The sequence below is a fragment of the Labrus bergylta genome, chromosome 4, assembly GCF_963930695.1.
Source record: "Labrus bergylta chromosome 4, fLabBer1.1, whole genome shotgun sequence".
Classification (NCBI taxonomy): domain Eukaryota; kingdom Metazoa; phylum Chordata; class Actinopteri; order Labriformes; family Labridae; genus Labrus; species Labrus bergylta.
Genome location: NC_089198.1, coordinates 7,884,717 through 7,902,216, shown reverse-complemented (window position 1 = coordinate 7,902,216; position 17,500 = coordinate 7,884,717). Strand labels below are relative to the sequence as shown.

Below are 17,500 nucleotides of genomic sequence, written 5' to 3'. Positions count from 1 at the left end.
GGCTCTGGTTCTGGTCCTGACAGTAAAACATCCACTTCAGTCACTGTCTGTGAGATATTTGTCCATTTCTCTCTCAGGATGTCCTGTAGTTTATCTCTGACTTCTGACACAGCTGCTGTCACATCCTCAATGTACTTCAGAGGACGGCTCTTGATGCTGGATGAGTGTGTAGATTCACTGAGTGGTGACAGTGAGGGGTAGTCGTGTAGAAACTGGTTGTGATCTTCTGTGTGTGAGAGCTTCTTCATCTCAGCGTCTTTCCTCTTCAGCTCAGTGATCTCCTGCTCCAGCTTCTCCTGAAGCTCTCTGACTCGACTCACTTCAGTTTGCTGCTGGGATCTGACCTGCTGCTTCACATCAGAGCGTCTTTTCTCCATGAGACGGATCAGCTCAGTGAAGATCTTCTCACTGTTCCCCACTGTTTTATCAGCAGAGCCATTGATAGCCTCCACCTCCTGTTGGAGCAGCTTCACATCTTTCTCTCTGTCCTGGATTCTCTGCTGGATGTTTTGTCGACTCACCTCGAGCGCTCTCTGCTTCTCTTGCCTTTCTGCTGCAGCTGAGACTGTGTCGTGACCTTTGTGTTCATCCACAGGGCAGAGATAACAGATAGACTGCTGATCAGTACGACAGAACATCTTCATCACCTCATCATGACGAGAGCAGACGTTCTCCTGGAGCTTCTTGGAGGGCTCCACTAGCTTGTGTTTCTTAAAGACAGGTAGTTCATAATGAGGCTGAAGATGTTTCTCACAGTAAGAGGCCAAACATTGCAGACAGGACTTATAAGCTTTCAGTTTCCTCCCGGTGCAGACATCACAGGCCACATCTTCAGGTCCAGCATAGCAGTGATCAGCAGGAGCAGCTTGGAGTCCAGTCTTCTTCAGCTTCTCCACCAAATCTGCCAACATGGTGTTTTTCCTCAGGACAGGCCTTGGTGTGAAGGTCTGCCTACACTGAGGGCAGCTGTAGATTGTCTTTTCATCCTCTTTATCCCAGTGGCTTTTAATACAGTTCATACAGTAACTGTGTCCACAGGGAATAGCAACCGGATCCTTCAGGAGATCCAGACAGATCGAACAAGAGAAGGCCTCCCGGTCTAGTTGAACTCCTTTCTGCGCCATTTCTCCTCTCGGTAACGACGACTGTCTGAGTTTCACTTCCTTTGAAATTAGTAGTTTCACCTCTTATCTACACAGCACGTTCAGTGTCTGCTCTTGCACCGTCCCACATGTTGGTTACACCCATCCTCAAACTGTAGATCTAAAGGGGAGGGAACAAGAAAATAAATGTCAGAGTGGAGCTGGCTGAGTCTGATAGCAGGAAGAAGAGGGAGGGGTTAACAAGCTCTGATCCACGTTTCATTACTCTGACCAGGCAGATTCTCAACATGAATACATAACCACTCTCTGTTGCATGGAAGCAAACTATGTAAGCAAGCATGTAAAAAACTCTAGTCACACATTTCTTAACATGTAAAAAGAATTTAATAAAACACAGAGAATAACTGAACTGTTTCCACAACTACTGTCTGAACAGAGCTACCTGTGAGCACCAGCATTACAAGCTGTGAAAATCTGAGACACCACAGGGAGGCGTCAGGGTTCCACTGAACTTCACCACCATTAGAAGAGGTGTTTTCACATACTGGTGGTTCACATACTGGATTAAATACATTGACCTGACCTTTATTTCTTGTTTATGACTATCAGATGGTCAAACTGATGATTGAAGCAGATCATTGATATTGTCTTTAAACATACTTCACCTCAGATTGAAGCCATAATCCTGTTTCAAATACAAACCTACTGATTCCTACTGCTGCTTTAATTTACAAAGCCTCCCCTTGCAAAAGTCGGTTTGATTACAAGTAATGGAAGAATTTGAATATGTGGTAGAAGTAGTACACCGACAAAAAATACCTCAGTGTCCTTTTGTCACTGCTCATTTGCTGATCCACGCTGCACAGGGCTGGGGAGCTCACTTGTTGGTTACACCTATCTTGCACTCGTATATTAGTGAATGAGAGGGAACCAGGAAATGTGTGCACAGAGTGGAGTTGAGCAATAGGGAGAGGTTACCATGCTGCCCTCACGCATGTGATGAATTCTCTTAAAGGGAACACAACATTGAACAACCACATGATGTTTTTAAATAACTTACAGCTCACAATAGTTGAAGCAAACATTGAAAAGCTTCATGTTTGGTTTCCTCTGAAATCTACAGTTTCATAGAGCTGTTTTGTATAACTGAAAATTTGAAGATTTATTGTGCTCTTAAAGGAGAAGACAACACAGACAGTGTACAAACAAACAACAACATACAGATTCATAAAAGATGTAATGCTGCAATCGAGAGGTTAGACTTTGGAGAATTCATACAAAAGTACAATAAAATAGTAACCAGAAGTTTAAATTTGTGTTTCATCTGTGTATGTTTTACCAAGTGTTGTAGTCAAGACCACACAAACTGAGACCAAGACAAACCTGAAATCAGAGTGCTCAGAGACCGAGATAAGACCAAGGCAGGACGAGACTGAGACAGGACCAAGACGCTAAGATAAATAAAACAATCATCATCTTGTGTTCAGGGGGCGTGTCACTCACTTAAACTGTAACACCCAGAAGGTTTCAGCAGTAACCGGGGGATATAAATCAAATCATGAATTGAAGTTTTTTAAATTCTTTTAGAAAGGGGCGTTTACCTTCTTATCACAGTAATGACGCAGAAAAATATCCTATCAGTGGTAGTCTTGATTGGTAATGCTTTAAAATCCGAGACCGAGATGAGGCCGAGTAAAAATGCTTTAGATTACGAGACGAGACCGAGACCTTTAAAAGACCCAGACTGATTTTGAGTACTACAACACTACAGTTTACCCACCTTCACTTCTTTATCAGGCACAAGTAAGTAGGCTCAGGACTGGTGAAATCAAACTTTGTAGTTATGTTTCAACAGTGAATAAAATATACAAAGCATTCATTATCAGGTATGTTCATATTCTGGCTGAGGCTGGTTCAGTGTCCCTTCTCAGGTCAGTGGTTACACTAATGTGGGAAGGCAGCTTGAAGTGAGCACCTGCAATACAGGGCTGTCAAAATCTGAGAAACCACAGGGAGGCGTCAGAGTGCCACTGAACTTCACCACCTTAAGGAAATGTGTCAATACACCTTTTAGAAATGAGATCTTTGAATAAATGGTTTATATGTTTGAATTTCGACCAAATAATAGTTAGTGAAGACTGGTTTAATCAAACTTTGTGGTAATGATGCAACAGTGAATACAAATATCTCAACTAGAGACGTTTGGATTTTTGACTGATATACTCTGCAGTCATTATCAGGTTTCATCACTCAGGCTTCATCCATTAATATTTACAGTTTATGTTTCATACACATAATCCTCCTACAGTTAAATAAAAAGCTAATTATTTATCTTATCTTTTAATAGTTTTACCGGTCAGTTTTAGAAGAGAAAATGACTTTCAGATGATTGTTTCTTAATTCTTGGCTTGCTGATGAGCTTTATGTCTGACATGTTTTTTTGTTGTTGCCTCCCTTCGTAAACAGCCAGTGACTACACCATGTATCCGTTCTCAACCCAAAATGGAAAAGACTTCCAGAATCTTCTCTCGGTCTATCTGGATGCAGCTTTCTTCCCGTGTTTACGAGAGCAGGATTTCTGGTGAGTGGTGACTGCTGCTTCTCATATTTGTTTCATGTTTGTATTTATTTGACTTGATAGCATTGTAGCAAAAGTCAACTTTTAAATATTCAGTGAAGAGTTTGTCTTTATAGTCAGCTGTTAACTCTGTTAGTTGGACTGTTTGTCCTGAGGCTGGCTTCACACTAGGGGAGTTTAGGCCTGATTTTGGGCCTTTTATTTGTCCAAATAATCTTCAAGTGTGTGGTGTCAATACGATTATTTTACAGCTCCTGATCGAGTCAGAGCCTCCCCGATCTGGAATCCTAAATACAAAAACATGTTTGATATTTACCATTCCAGATCGGGCTGCCTCCGACTGAATACCTGCAGTAGCCAAAAAGAGAGCGAAGAGAGCATCACTTTTACAGCTCACAAACATGCCAGTGAACACAAACATAACTGTGCCCTGAGCCAAGAGGAATATAGAAAAAGAAGCACTGAGTAACAACATGAGTGGCTTTTTAATGTCTCGACTGTCTTCCATATTTGTTTTTCTTCTGAAGTCACGTTTGATCACACGAGTTTCTGTGAGATCTCGTGTCTGTGGGATCACCACTGTGAACTCGTTTCTACAAACTGCAGGTGTGTGGTCTCACAGTAGGGTCAAATCGTCTAGTGTGTGCAGTCGGAGGATTATAATGTTTAGAATCATTTAGCTGTCCTTATGTCTTTGGTCTCCCACGTTTTTTAAATAGGTTAAGATCTGAATATTGTCGAGTGTGTAGCCAGCCTAAAAGAGTCCAAGACCTTTCTGATATCACTTGTTTGAAACAGTCGCTGATGAAATCTGCTCTTCACTAGTTCATTTCTGTTTGTGTTGATTTTGCAGGCAGGAGGGCTGGAGGCTGGAGAATGAAAACCCAACAGATCCCAACTCCCCTCTGGTCTTTAAAGGAGTGGTGTTCAATGAAATGAAAGGGGCGTTTGTAAGTCTACACTTTCTGAATCATAGTTTTATATGTAGATACAATATAGTGAAGTTTAAGTGTTCTTTTAAGGAGCTTCAGATATCTTATATTTCATGTTACCTAAAAGCACCTCATGGATTAAGTTTGAGAGTGAAGTGGTTCGTGGTAACTCCAAGTGTTTTTTTTCTTGCTTTTATATTTATACTCACTTTAAACATGTTATGACATCATGGAACAAAGTTAAAATGATGCCTGCTCACGGTTTAGTAGTTGGCAAAAAACCAAAACAACTCAGGCCCTGCTGTGTCCACCTAGCGTTTTCTTTTTTCAGGCAGAAAAGAGCTGGCTGTGCGCTGAGAATAAAAGCGCTGCACGTCCGTCCTGTCTCTATGACAACAGTCTGTTGACAACAGCTCCTGTATGACCGACACTGTTCCGTTGCTTTTCTCTGTTTGATTTTTATCTGTCACTTTGAGCATCAAACGGAGGATGCTTGACCTCCAAATTTTTCCTGGATGATGAGCTCAATAATAATGACATCCCCGTTCTCATGGCTCCAATCAGACACAGAGCAAGGACCCGACTGATGTACTTTATGATTGGCTGGTTGAAAGAAAAGCGCCGGTGACGTCAACAGCGGCCTCATAAAAAGTTGAAAGATTTTTAGTTTGAAGCGCTCGGAGCGGCCGCACAAATTAGGCAGAGCGCTCGGAAGAAAGGCGCTGGACGCTGCGCTTTGCTGCTGCTGCAAACGCTCTCTCCTCATTGGGAACAATAGAACAAAGACACTCAGAAAAAGCTAACAAAATCTATAAAATGCTAGGCGGACATGGGGCCTAATGCAACAGCAGTGAAACAAGAAACAAGTTCCAGATATGAGATGAACAGGTGACGTCAGATAAATGGTTTTGAAATAAGAGTGTGTCAGTGACTGTTTAACGTTTGATTGTGTGTTTTTTTTTATTAGTCCGACAACGAGCGCGTGTACGCCCAGCACCTCCAGAACAAGCTGTATCCAGACCACACGTACTCTGTGGTGTCAGGAGGAGAGCCTCTAGCCATCCCTGACCTTACCTGGGAACAGCTCAAGCAGTTCCACGCCACGCATTACCACCCCAGCAACGCCAGGTACATGGACACACACACGTGTACACTGTGAGCCTAGAAGGGACAGGAAACTGTAAAGTGCTGTGAAGAAATGAGATGAGAGCAGGTGTTAGCCAGCAGAATCCTTTCTTTGTTACATTTAATAATCTCCTGCAGCAGAACGATGCAGGCTCACATTGACACAGTAGATATGAAACACAGGAAACTTTAATAATTTGATGGTAACTGATGCTAGTTTGTCTTTTTCATGCTTTATCGATCTTATTTATTTCAGAATGATCATAATTCCTTAAAAATAATTTAACATGCAGGCTTTAAAATTGCTCAGAAAACACCCCTGAGAGTGTCCTCCATGTGCTCCTCAGGTTCTTCACGTATGGAGATTTGCCTTTGGAGCAGCATCTGAAGCAGATCGAAGAGGAAGCTCTGTCCAAGTTTGAACGCATCAACCCGAACACAGAGGTCCCCCCCCAGCCACACTGGAGCAGCCCTGTGAGTGTCATAATCCAGACCAGCATCTGTAACTTCTACTGATCAATAGATCTTAAAAACTACACCAACAATCTCAACAGCTGTTTATTATTGCATGCTTTTATATTAACACACTGAAATGCATTGATTAGTCGTTTTGATGTCGTCGTGAATCTCAATGGTTTCCCCAGAGAGAGGACCATGTGACCTGCAGCCCTGACGCTCTGGCTCCGGATCCGGCCCTGCAGAACACGCTGTGTGTGAGCTACCTGCTGGGAGAGTAAGACCGAAAATCATTTCTTTTTATTTTGCATTAAGATGGGAGAAGCCATAAAAAGAGCCTCCATCCTCCTCTTTATTCACTACATCTTGGTTGTCATGTCGACGGCTTTTTAAAGACTGAGAGCTTTACAGTACAGAAAGGATTCACTCAACAATTCTCTTCATTCAAAGTGAAGTTTTTAGCGAGTCCTATTGTTCAGAAATATTTAAAATCTCTTTGTTTTTTCCCCCGCGCAGCATCACTGACACATTTGAAGGATTCACCCTCAGCCTGCTGTCGTCTCTCATGATCTCTGGACCCAACTCTCCCTTCTACAAAGCTCTCATCGAACCCAATATAGGAACTGACTTCTCCTCTGTTGTAGGGTGAGTACGCAGGACGCAAAGTAACAAACTCTCACAAATAAAATGATCAGCAAGCTCAGAGGTTATTTAGAGCGACGGCTGGAGAAGCAGCGAGGACAGAAGTTTGGTTTAATGTGGAGGACTTCTCTGATCCAGAGGCTCAACGACGGTCCAGAACCATTTGATCTGTCAGTGCTGAGACAGCCGATGGAGACGACAGAGAGGGGCAGGAGAGGATGGGGATGATGCCCCCTGGAGGATTTGAATGTTATGGCTCTAATGTTTTAAAATAAACATCCTCATTTTGGCACGTTTGTAAATATTTTACAGCCAGCCGCTAAGATTTCAGTTATTGTCAATCCATGCAATTCTCTAAACACCAGATAAGCCAATAGAAGAATGTAATTGCAGTAGCTGGGTTCAACCTGTAGAGGGCCGTAGCTATGCATATTTCTAACACAAAATGTGGAATTTAAATTTAGATACTTTGTACTCTGGGGGTTTAGTTACTCTTTAAAGACGGGTTTTCATCTATATGATTTTGCTAAGCTACTTAGATGACAACTTTCTTTTAGAAATGTCTATTAAAAGATAATTTAACATTTTAGTATATTGCTGCTGAGCTGTGATGCTCTGCCTCATGTGCTGCAGACAGCGCTCAGAGTACTGCATTGTTCTGAAATGTTGTGTTCTGCAGATATGACGGCAGCACCAAAGAGGCGTCGTTCAGTATAGGACTGCAGGGAATGGCCGAGGAGGACACCGAGAGAGTGAAGCAAATCATCAGCCAAACCATCAACGACATCATCGAGTAAGTCCCACGCTCCCTTTTGTATTTAAGACTTTAATATATGTTTACAAACCTGCTCTCTCTAAGTGTCAGCGTGTTTTGATAAAGCCATAAACTGTAAGGTCTACTTGCACATGAAGGATGATGAGTTGCTTGGTTACATGAAATTGAAACGGCACATAAGATAAAATGAGTCCTCGTCATCATCGACAGGAGCGGCTTTGAGGAGGAAAGAATCGACGCTCTCCTGCATAAGATCCAGATCCAGATGAAGCACCAGTCCACAAACTTCGGCCTGTCTCTGGCCTCGGTGAGTTCACAAACACAAGGACACTGCATGTATTTATAAACCTCTATGTGTGAGATATGTCAGGAAGAATGATGATGTTAGTTATGTTGTCTCTGCTGAAATCTTGTGTTTCTACCACTATATACTCTGTGTATTTCTATACAAATACAGAATGTTTTAAACATGTCTAAACGGATGAGATGAGCTTGTTTTCACAGCAGTTTATTTGCTGATTTCTTCCTTTTTTTGATGAGTTGCAGTAAACTCAATAATCACAGAGAGTATAATATTTAAAGGGATTACACATGTGTATGAGAAGTAAAGTTTTAATCACTATACATCAATGTAAGAGTCAAACAGGACACTTAGATTAGCTTTATTTTGTCAGTAATGTTATAATCGCTTTGTGGATTCTGCTGCATGTTTCACATGTCGGTTTCATTATTCATGGCTGTTTGTGTATGTATATACATTTTTGTTTTTTCTAGTACATTGCATCATCGTGGAACCACGACGGCGACCCGGTGGAGCTGCTGCAGATCAACGACAGCGTTGCCAAGTTCAAACAGACCCTGAAGGAAAACCCTCGCTTCCTCCAGGACAAAGTCAAGCACTACTTTAAGGTGTGTGACACTGGGAAAGTACTTTTCTTCAAAACATCCAGAAATATGTGAAAAAAAGGTTTAAAAAAAATACAAGAATAAACCTTTTACAAGTCTCACTAATGTTCTCTGTAGGGGGAAATACTCGGTCTGCTCTTAAGGTCAACCTCAGCAGCCCTGGAGTGTTTTAAGATCATGACAAAAAAACATGAACTTTGAAGGTTTTCTGTATCATTTGTGTTTTTTCTCTTCCTCTTCAAATCCCCATTACCCCCCCTACAGGAGAACACACACAGACTGACCCTGTCCATGAGTCCGGATGAGGTCTACTTGGAGAAACAGGCCAAAGCCGAGGAGGAGAAGCTCCAGAAAAAGATCCATGCTCTGTCAGACAGCGACAAAAAAGACATCTATGAAAAAGGTACAAATGATTGAAACTGCTCCACGGAGGAAATCTGTGTTTCTCTGCTTCTGTTAAAACTCTTTCTGAGCTTGACTCTGTGAAATCACACAGAATTGTCTGAAGCAAACAGGCTTTTATTGGCTGCTTGATTGATTTGATTGAAGCCCCAAAAAATCCAATAAACCATCAGATTAACACAATAACTGGGAAAAAAACATCAAGCGCTGCAATGTGACTGTATACAGAATATATTCATGTTGACCTATTCTAGATCCCTCATTTAGTCATATAGTGTTACAATGCTGGATGTTCAAACTAAACACAGGCAGAGTTATAGAGCATGAGGTAAACATATGTTGGAGTAATCCCAGGATGAGTCAGCAGAGGGCGCTAAACACCTTGAGGTGTTTTTACTGACACCAGTATCAGATAAATAAGATGTTTTTTGAGCTGCAAATCATTTAAAGCTGCTCTATAAGTTTTCAAAGACAGACAAAAGTGTTACTGAATTGAGTCTCATTTGCCAGTTTTAGTCCGAGGGGGTGAGGAGTTGCCTTAAATATTAAAAACCGTCTTTGAGGGGACTTGTTAGAAACATTAAAGTACAGAGATTTACTGATGGAAAACCATAAAAGAACATTTCACCTGCATTCACTTTTCTGTTTATGACCCAACCAGTAAAACTTGTTGAAACATTTCAGAAGGATTTGATTGAGGCACTTCTGATTTAACTGTCTGTTTCGTATTCATCTTCTTCTTCTTCTTCTTGGGAAAAGGTCTGGAGCTGCTGGCTGCTCAGAGCAAAACGCAGGACGCCTCCTGTTTGCCGGCGCTGAAAGTGTCTGACATTGAGCCCACGATCCCTGTTACTCCTGTTCAGATCAGCACAGCAGGTACGGCCCAGTGTCCGCTCTACACAAGTTTATAAAACATTATACACAACAAGGAAGAATCATCTCAGAGTGTTGTGGTTAAAACCCCTTAAAATGTTTCCTCTCCTTGTCTCCTTCAGTCGGCGTACCGGTGCAGTACTGTGAGCAGCCCACCAACGGGCTAGTTTACTTCAGAGCCATGTGCAGTCTCAACACACTGCCGGAGGACCTCAGGCTCTATGTCCCGCTCTTCTGCAGCGTTGTCACCAAGTAAGTTCACCTGACAGTCGATTGGACCAGAGCAAGATTTCAAAATGTGTCACCTGGTATATGAAAAGTTTGAAGATATTATGCTTTATTGATCTTTTCTGTATTTGTGTAAGGTTTGGACAGGTGGTGTTTGAAAGCATTTTAAAGATTGCATGTGTGTCTGTTTGTTAAATCAGGATGGGCTGTGGAGGTCTGGACTACAGACAACAGTCCCAGCAGATGGAGCTGAGGACTGGGGGCATGTCTGTCTCCACCCAGGTCGTCCCTGACTCCACCCAGCTGGACATGTACGAGCAGGTCAGTACCAGCTTACTGTGTTTGAAAAGTCTTACAAATATATGGATAGAAGTAATGTTTGGACAGAGACATTTCTGGACAAGAATACTTTAGATGATGTAGGGAGTGAGTCTGAGCCTGAAGGCAAAGCTCTCCATTTACCGGTCACCTATGATCATGAGCTATGGGTAGTGACCGAAATAATAAGATGGTGGATACAAGCGGCTGAAATGAGTTTCCTCCAGAGGTCGGCTGGGCTCAGTCTTAGAGAGAGGGCGAGGAGCTCAGACATTCTGGTAGAGCTCAGAGTAGAGCCGTTTCTCCCTCAAATCTAAAGGAGCCAGTCGAGGTGGTTCGGCCATCTGATTAGGATGCCACCTGGACGCCTCCCTTTGAGGTCTTCTGAGCACGCCCCAACTGGGAGGAGACCCCGGGGTAGACCCAGAGTTTACTGGAGGGATTACTGTGTATATCCCCACTGGCCTGGGAACACGTCAGAATCCCTCAGGAGGAACTGGGGAGAGAGAAGTCTGGGTTGAATTACTACTGCTGCCACAGAGACCTGACCTTTGATAAGTGGAAGAAAATGGATGAATGGAGTAATGAAGTATGCTGCTCCATGTCAGGTTCCTTCATATATGACATCACATGTAATTTAGTAACTTTATTCTATATTAATTAAATGTTTGTTCTTTATTATGATGATTCTTGTGCATTGTGGAAACCCATCTTCTTTCTGCTGCGTCGTCTTCAAAAATCAAATGTCTCCTTTAAAGCTGCAGAAATTGAAACTGAGTGATCGTGTGTTACATAAACAGAGGTTGTGATTTATCTTGGTTCAGTGTTTAACTGCTGCTGGTTACATTACATCGGTATAAAACAGGTAATCAAAGAAGAGTCTTGTCTCTGTGTTCTCTGTTCCAGGGTGTCCTCCTGTCCTCCTCCTGCCTGGAGAGAAACCTTCCTCACATGTTTCATCTGTGGAGCGACATATTCAACAAGTACGTCCTCCATCACTTCTTATAAACTGAGAGAAAATGTGTCCTGAAATTCGAGGAGGCTGAGAAGACAGCTCGATATTTATCTTTTTTTTTTTTTTGTTCACTACAGCCCCCACTTTGACGAGGTGGAGCGCCTGAGAGTGCTGGTGATGATGTCAGCACAGGAGTTAGCCAATGGGATCTCCTACTCGGGCCACATGTACGCCATGACACGTGCAGGCCGTCACCTGACTCCAGCAGGAGACCTCAATGAGACGCTTGGTGGGATGGAACAGGTATGCACCTGGAGTGTTGATCCTAAAAAACTAAAATGATAGTGTCTGACTCCTGCACGTCAGCTTTAAGAAGTGTTGTCATAGTGATTTAAAGCTTGAAGTAAATTACGCAGACGCAGATTCAAGACATACAGTATAGCATGATTTCTTTCTGACAAGCAGAGACAATTTCATTTGTTCCTACTTTGTGCAAGAGGTTTTTTGTTTTTCCATTCTCTCGCTTCATATTTTATCCATCTTTTATCAATGATTACTTCAGGTGAAGTTTATGAAGAGGGTCGCTGAGTTGTCCGACCTCAGCCAAGTCATCCGAACGCTCGTCAGGATCAAGAAGCATCTTCTCAACCCGGACAACATGAGGTGAGATGTTACACCTGAGGAGAGGTTTTCTTTTAAAAGGTTTTGTTTTGGGGCTTTTTGGGCCTTTATTTTAGAGACAGGACAGTGGACAGAGTCAGAAATCAGAGAGAGAGAGAGAGAGAGAGAGAGTGGGGAAAGCAGGAAATGAGCCACAGGTCGTCCGCTTGGAGGACTACAGCCTCCACACATGGGGCGTCCACTAACCACTAGGCTATGGTCGCCTCCATGGTGATAGATTTTTGAATGATGAAGAGATAGTGACAGTATTCTGCAGTTAATGTTATTTTAATTACTGCAACATGGTTTCAATATAAAGGGTCTGTTTGTAACATGCTCGTCAATGTAAATGTTTGTCTCTTACAGGTGTGCGATCAACACTACTCCACAGAAAATGTCGGACACGGCAGCACAGCTGGAGAGCTTCATGAAGGACGTGGCTGACAACAGAAAGGAGCGCAAACCGGTCAGAAGTAACATTATTGAGGTAAACTATCAACAAACAAATCAAAACATGAAAGCAGGCAGAATAATTCTTAAAATTAGATTTTAATATTCTCTTCGATTCGATTTTTTTTTCTAAAGAGGCCTCTCGACCCATCGGATGTCTCGGGGCTGAGCCGGAAACTCATCTCTGTAAGTTTTCAGGAACATCTTACATTTCTCTGTTTGTTTGCTCGCTATGTCAGTGGTTCTCAACTGGTGGGTAGGGGCCCATAAGTGGGTCACAGAGCTGTTTTCAGTGGGTCGTGACTGAGTTCCTAGGGGAAAAAAATGATGGTGTCAAAAAGTCTGTAAAGTTCTATGTTCTGTATCTTTGTTCTGTCACATCTTTTGAAACATCTTTCATTGAAAATAAACCTGATAGGTTGAACAATATCAGAAACTCTGGTCGCAGGAGGAGATGGTGATGAGTCCTAAAGCTAAACCCATTAAGAACCACTCCTCTAAAAATATCCCTGCCATAGTGAGTTCACATTATATTAAAGGCAGAACCGTCTCTGCAGATTAAAGAAGATAAAATAATGGAAAAGATGAAGAAAGGCCGTCTTATAGAAACGCAAAAATACAGATTTTAAAGTCAAAAATCTTTGAAGAAGCAAAATAACACCAACACAAAACAGTTGAACCTTTGATTTCAATAGTTGTGAGATCACCTGTAATTTTATTTTGTCCTTTATTATGAGACATTCCTTCAAAACAAAGTCCTGTGCATGCATGAGATTATAAATATAACGCTTATTTGTTTTTTTTTAATACCTGAGTACAATATTCCACCAGTACCGCTCAGCTCTCTTTTAACCATAGTTTACATCTTATTGTATAATATAACTGTTTTGTTTGTATATATACTGGTGGGTTTAGTATTTGTATATGTTCTATATTTAACTACTTCTCTACAGGTGTGCTCCGACAGGTTTTTGTTGTACTTGTACAGTGACAGTAAAGATCATCTTCTCTGATTTCAGGAGCAAAACTTCCAGCCGTGTCAGATGAAAACATTCTTCCAGCTTCCCTTCCCTGTTCACTTTATCAGCGAGAGTATTCGTACGGTACCCTTCTCCCACCACGACTACGCCAGGTAACCACACCTGTACCTGGCAGGGATGAGTGACAGCACTTCCTTTAAAAGTCTGATTTACACGGACAGTTCTTTGTCTTTCTACTTTTTTCTACGTGTAACTTTTAGTTCATCTAAAGTGTAATAAAAACTTTTTGTTTCCTTTTTTCTCTTAAAGTTTGTGCATCTTGGCGAGGATGATGACGGCTAAGTTTCTGCATGGAGAAATCAGGGAGAAGGGAGGAGCCTACGGGGGCGGGGCCAGGATGGGAGGAGGTCTTTTCTCTTTTTACTCGTACAGGTGAGAGGCCGCGACACCACACTCAACAAAGTTTTAAAAAACATTGTGGAAATTGTAATGACGTGGAAATACAATAACAGTTCATTTTGTTGCCTTGGCTGAAACAAGTTTAATATTTTATATACACTCAGGCTTTCTCGAACCTTAGAAAACGATGTGCATTTTGGTTAATAGGTGTATTTAATGGAATCTAATACATACAAAATCTCCGTACTTATGAAGGAGTAGAGGTAGATTCTATAAAAGGGGGCAGGCTGGGTTGTCTTCAAGATATGAATTTTGTTAAAGGTCACATATTCTCTTCGTCTTCAACCAGTTTAAAAAAGTCTCAGAGCTCCCCAAAACATGTGTGTGAAGTTTCTTGTTCTAAATCCACTCTGATCCAGTATTTGATCATGTCTATAAACCCCTCTATTTCAGCCCTGCTCAGAACAGACTGTTTCTGTGTCTGTACCTTTAAATATGTAAATGAGCTGTGTTTGACCACACCCCCTCTCTGGAAGTGCTCGGGTGTCTCAGGCTTTCTCGCTACCTGCTCTATTGTTTACGGTGAGAAGGCAGACTCAGAGGGCAGAACAAACACCTAGCTGTGGGAGTGTCACCCACCTGGGGGAGGGGCTACTGCTCTTTGTGATGTCATGAAGGGAAAAACTCCAAACGGCCTTTTTGAGCACACATTTTCTGAAAAGTGGAGCAGGCAGAAGACGGAGAGGTTGGACTTTTCTCATCATTGGGGGGTTTGAAGACGGACTAGAGACACATAGAAACATGGTGAAGAGGATTTAACAGAATATGTGACCTTTAAAATGTATTTTAAATCAAGTTTTGGAGAGACAAGGGAAGAACCAAAGTTGCAGCAGCACTTATTTTGTTCTAATCGCATGAAATTTGAGTTTATTTGCTGAAAGACATTTGTTGCTATATTCTCAAATGTGACCTCTTCTTCCTCCCTTTGTCCAAAATGCAAAATGTTTATATTCTAAGAATATTCAGGCGATCTGTCTGGAAAAAAAGAGACACAGAAGACTGAACAATTTACTAAGGGAAGCCATCATGGGGCGTTTTTGGCAGCTGTAATAAAATATTCCAAATGACTTCTACGTTTAAAAAGAATCTTCTTTGAGATGAACAGTATGTCGTTGATTTTGTATTTCTTTATCGTACTTCTCTAAGGGATCCAAACTCGGTGCAGACCTTGTCTGCGTTTCGTCGAGGTGTGGACTGGGCGAAGTCGGGACAGTTCACCCAGCAGGACATCGATGAAGCTAAACTGTCAGTGTTCTCGGCTGTAGACTCGCCTGTGGCCCCCGCGGACAAAGGTGAGGAACGACTGAGTGATCCCTCCAGCTGCTGTCAGGATGCCTCACCTGATCCTCCTCCAATCAGATCTCTGGAGCTTTAACATCTCAGTACATCACTGACAACTTCAACATTAGAAGTCTTTAATGGAGGTTAAAAGCTTTTAAAGGATTAATGAATAAAATGATGAGTAAAAAGTTGAATTATAAGCAAGTTCAGATATGAAGAGATCTTCATTGGTTTTATTAACTTAGTCTCCGTCTCTGTTGTAAAGCCGTCACTGTCTCCACTTTATCTCTTAGCCGTCTGGTTTGTTCACTCTGTGTTTGTGTTGCAGGAATGGGTCGCTTCCTCAGCGGAGTCACCGATGAGATGAAGCAGAATCACAGAGAAAGACTTTTTGCTGTCACTCACCAAAGTCTGGTGGAAGTGGCTGAAAGGTACAAACTTTATGTCTCCTTACATAACTCAGAAATGAAGAGAAGGAGAAGCTAAAAGAAAAAACAGACTGACAAGCTGTTCCCGTTTATTCCCACATCAAGTGTTAACTCGTGTTTTCCCCCTCGCTGCAGATACCTCGGCGTCGGTCAGAGGACTTGTGGAGTTGCTATCTTGGGTCCAGAGAACGAGGCGATTAAAAAAGATCCCTCATGGATCGTAAAATAATCCAGTCTGTAGGTAACTTGTGATTTAAATACTCAACTGGACTTCTGGAGAATCACAGCTGCACGACTTATTCTGTACTGAATGCTGAAAGTCTACGGTTAGGATTTTTTATTAAAGAGTGAAAAAGCTGAAGCGCACAATATCAAGAGGAGGACTGAGAGCTGCTGTCATGGTTCAGATACGTCTTCATTCTGTATATATTTAATGAAATATATGATCATGTTGGAATACACTATGTGAGTGAGCTCTTCTTTTTGGGATCATTGCAAAAGTATCATCAAGAGATATATCATTTATATAAACTTCAATCAGGTGTTTTTGTTTTTTTCTGCAGGATACAAATGACTTTCTTCCTCTGTGGTTTACTCTGGGAAACTCAGAGCAGAGGAAGAACATCAGAGACATTCTGTCTAATTCAAACAACAAACTGAGTCATGTGCAAACACTCAGTCAGGTCATGTTGGTCTTTGTGGGGGCGCAGGTAGTCTAGTGGTTTTTGTGCACGCCCCATGTATGGAGGCTGTGGTCCTATTTTCCACAATTTTCACATTTTCATTGGTTCCTCAGTTAGGAAGTGATTGAACATGAATTATGATCTTAATATGTTTCCCTCAGTACGACCCTTATGAGGTAGAAGTAAACAAAAGCATATCAAGATCATAACTCATGTTCAGCAACTTCCTAACTCTCTATCGATGAGCTGTAATCAGGAAGGTAATGAGAACAAACTCTTAGATAATGACCTGTTAACTATAGACTATGGTCATGTAGATAAGGTACTAATAAGTGCTTCATAATGACCAATAAGCAGCCAGTATGCTACTAGTTAGCATGCTAATAAGCCGCTAGTTAATTTTGAATATTGTGACCTTAAATTGAAGTTTTAACAATTATTTTTCAAGTCTTTGAACACCACAGGTGAAATCAATTTCCCTCCATTTTATCGTGTTGGAGGCACAAATCAAGAGATTTAAAACTCACGGTGAATAAAACCAAAGAATTGCTGCAGGTCAACACATCTGGTGAGATGATTGAGTTTCTAAAATCAGACACTCTAACCTCAGTTCCCTTTTCTAAAATCCTAATTTACTGATAAATAAAACAGAGTCACACGTCTTTGCACACAATAAATGCTTTATTACTCTGACAGGACGGTCACATCTCACTGCCGGCACATGAAGGTAAAATGTTGCTCCACTTCCAAAACTACAGCAACAGCAGGACCCTACTCACAAACACCACTATAGAGATGTCACACACAAACACACACATAAAGCCCAGAGTGGATAGAAACAACAAAGGCAATAATAATTTAAGGGATTTTTTAACATGGATATCATTAAAAAAAAAAGTCACCATTGTAGGCTCTAGGGTCACCGAAATATTTCATCACACATAAAGTAAATCATGCTTAACGCTTTTATATTATGTGTGCTGTGAGTTTGATGGCACTACAACATGTTATAGTATAGTTATTACTTATTTAATTACCATATTTAATGATAAAAAATCACTAAAATTACATTTATGCACATTTTACCAAACTAAGAGTTGTAGTATAATCAAGAGAAGATGGTTTATGTGTGCTGTGAGTTTGATGGCACTACAACATGTTATAGTATAGTTACTTATTTAATTACCATATTTAATGATAAAAAAAATCACTACAATTACATGAAAGCCCTTTATCCAAAGCAACGTGATGTAGTTTATAAAGCAG

The 17,500-nt window shown here is 41.4% G+C and overlaps 2 protein-coding genes across 2 annotated transcripts in view; one reads left to right on the top strand and one right to left on the bottom strand.

Moving 5' to 3' along the window:
* Positions 1–1,208, bottom strand: part of LOC136179021 (tripartite motif-containing protein 16-like) — a 1,770-nt gene extending 562 nt beyond the window's left edge. The window contains exon 1 of the mRNA XM_065953611.1: positions 1–1,208. This exon is cut by the window's left edge and continues 562 nt beyond it. Within this exon, the coding sequence (XP_065809683.1) occupies positions 1–1,124 (1,124 nt within the window). The 5' untranslated portion in view covers positions 1,125–1,208.
* Positions 1,209–3,571: 2,363 nt separating this feature from the next.
* LOC136178884 (presequence protease, mitochondrial-like) lies at positions 3,572–15,780 on the top strand. The gene is made up of 23 exons (XM_065953311.1): positions 3,572–3,684; positions 4,535–4,631; positions 5,581–5,741; positions 6,086–6,212; positions 6,383–6,471; positions 6,711–6,839; positions 7,516–7,629; positions 7,822–7,918; positions 8,386–8,520; positions 8,782–8,920; positions 9,679–9,795; positions 9,915–10,044; positions 10,221–10,341; positions 11,245–11,321; positions 11,431–11,596; positions 11,856–11,956; positions 12,320–12,440; positions 12,539–12,589; positions 13,423–13,535; positions 13,693–13,815; positions 14,989–15,134; positions 15,452–15,554; positions 15,687–15,780. Exons 1-23 carry the CDS (start codon positions 3,584–3,586, stop codon positions 15,778–15,780), a joined length of 2,652 nt encoding a protein of 883 aa, XP_065809383.1. The 5' UTR covers positions 3,572–3,583.
* The last annotated feature ends 1,720 nt before the right edge of the window (positions 15,781–17,500 follow it).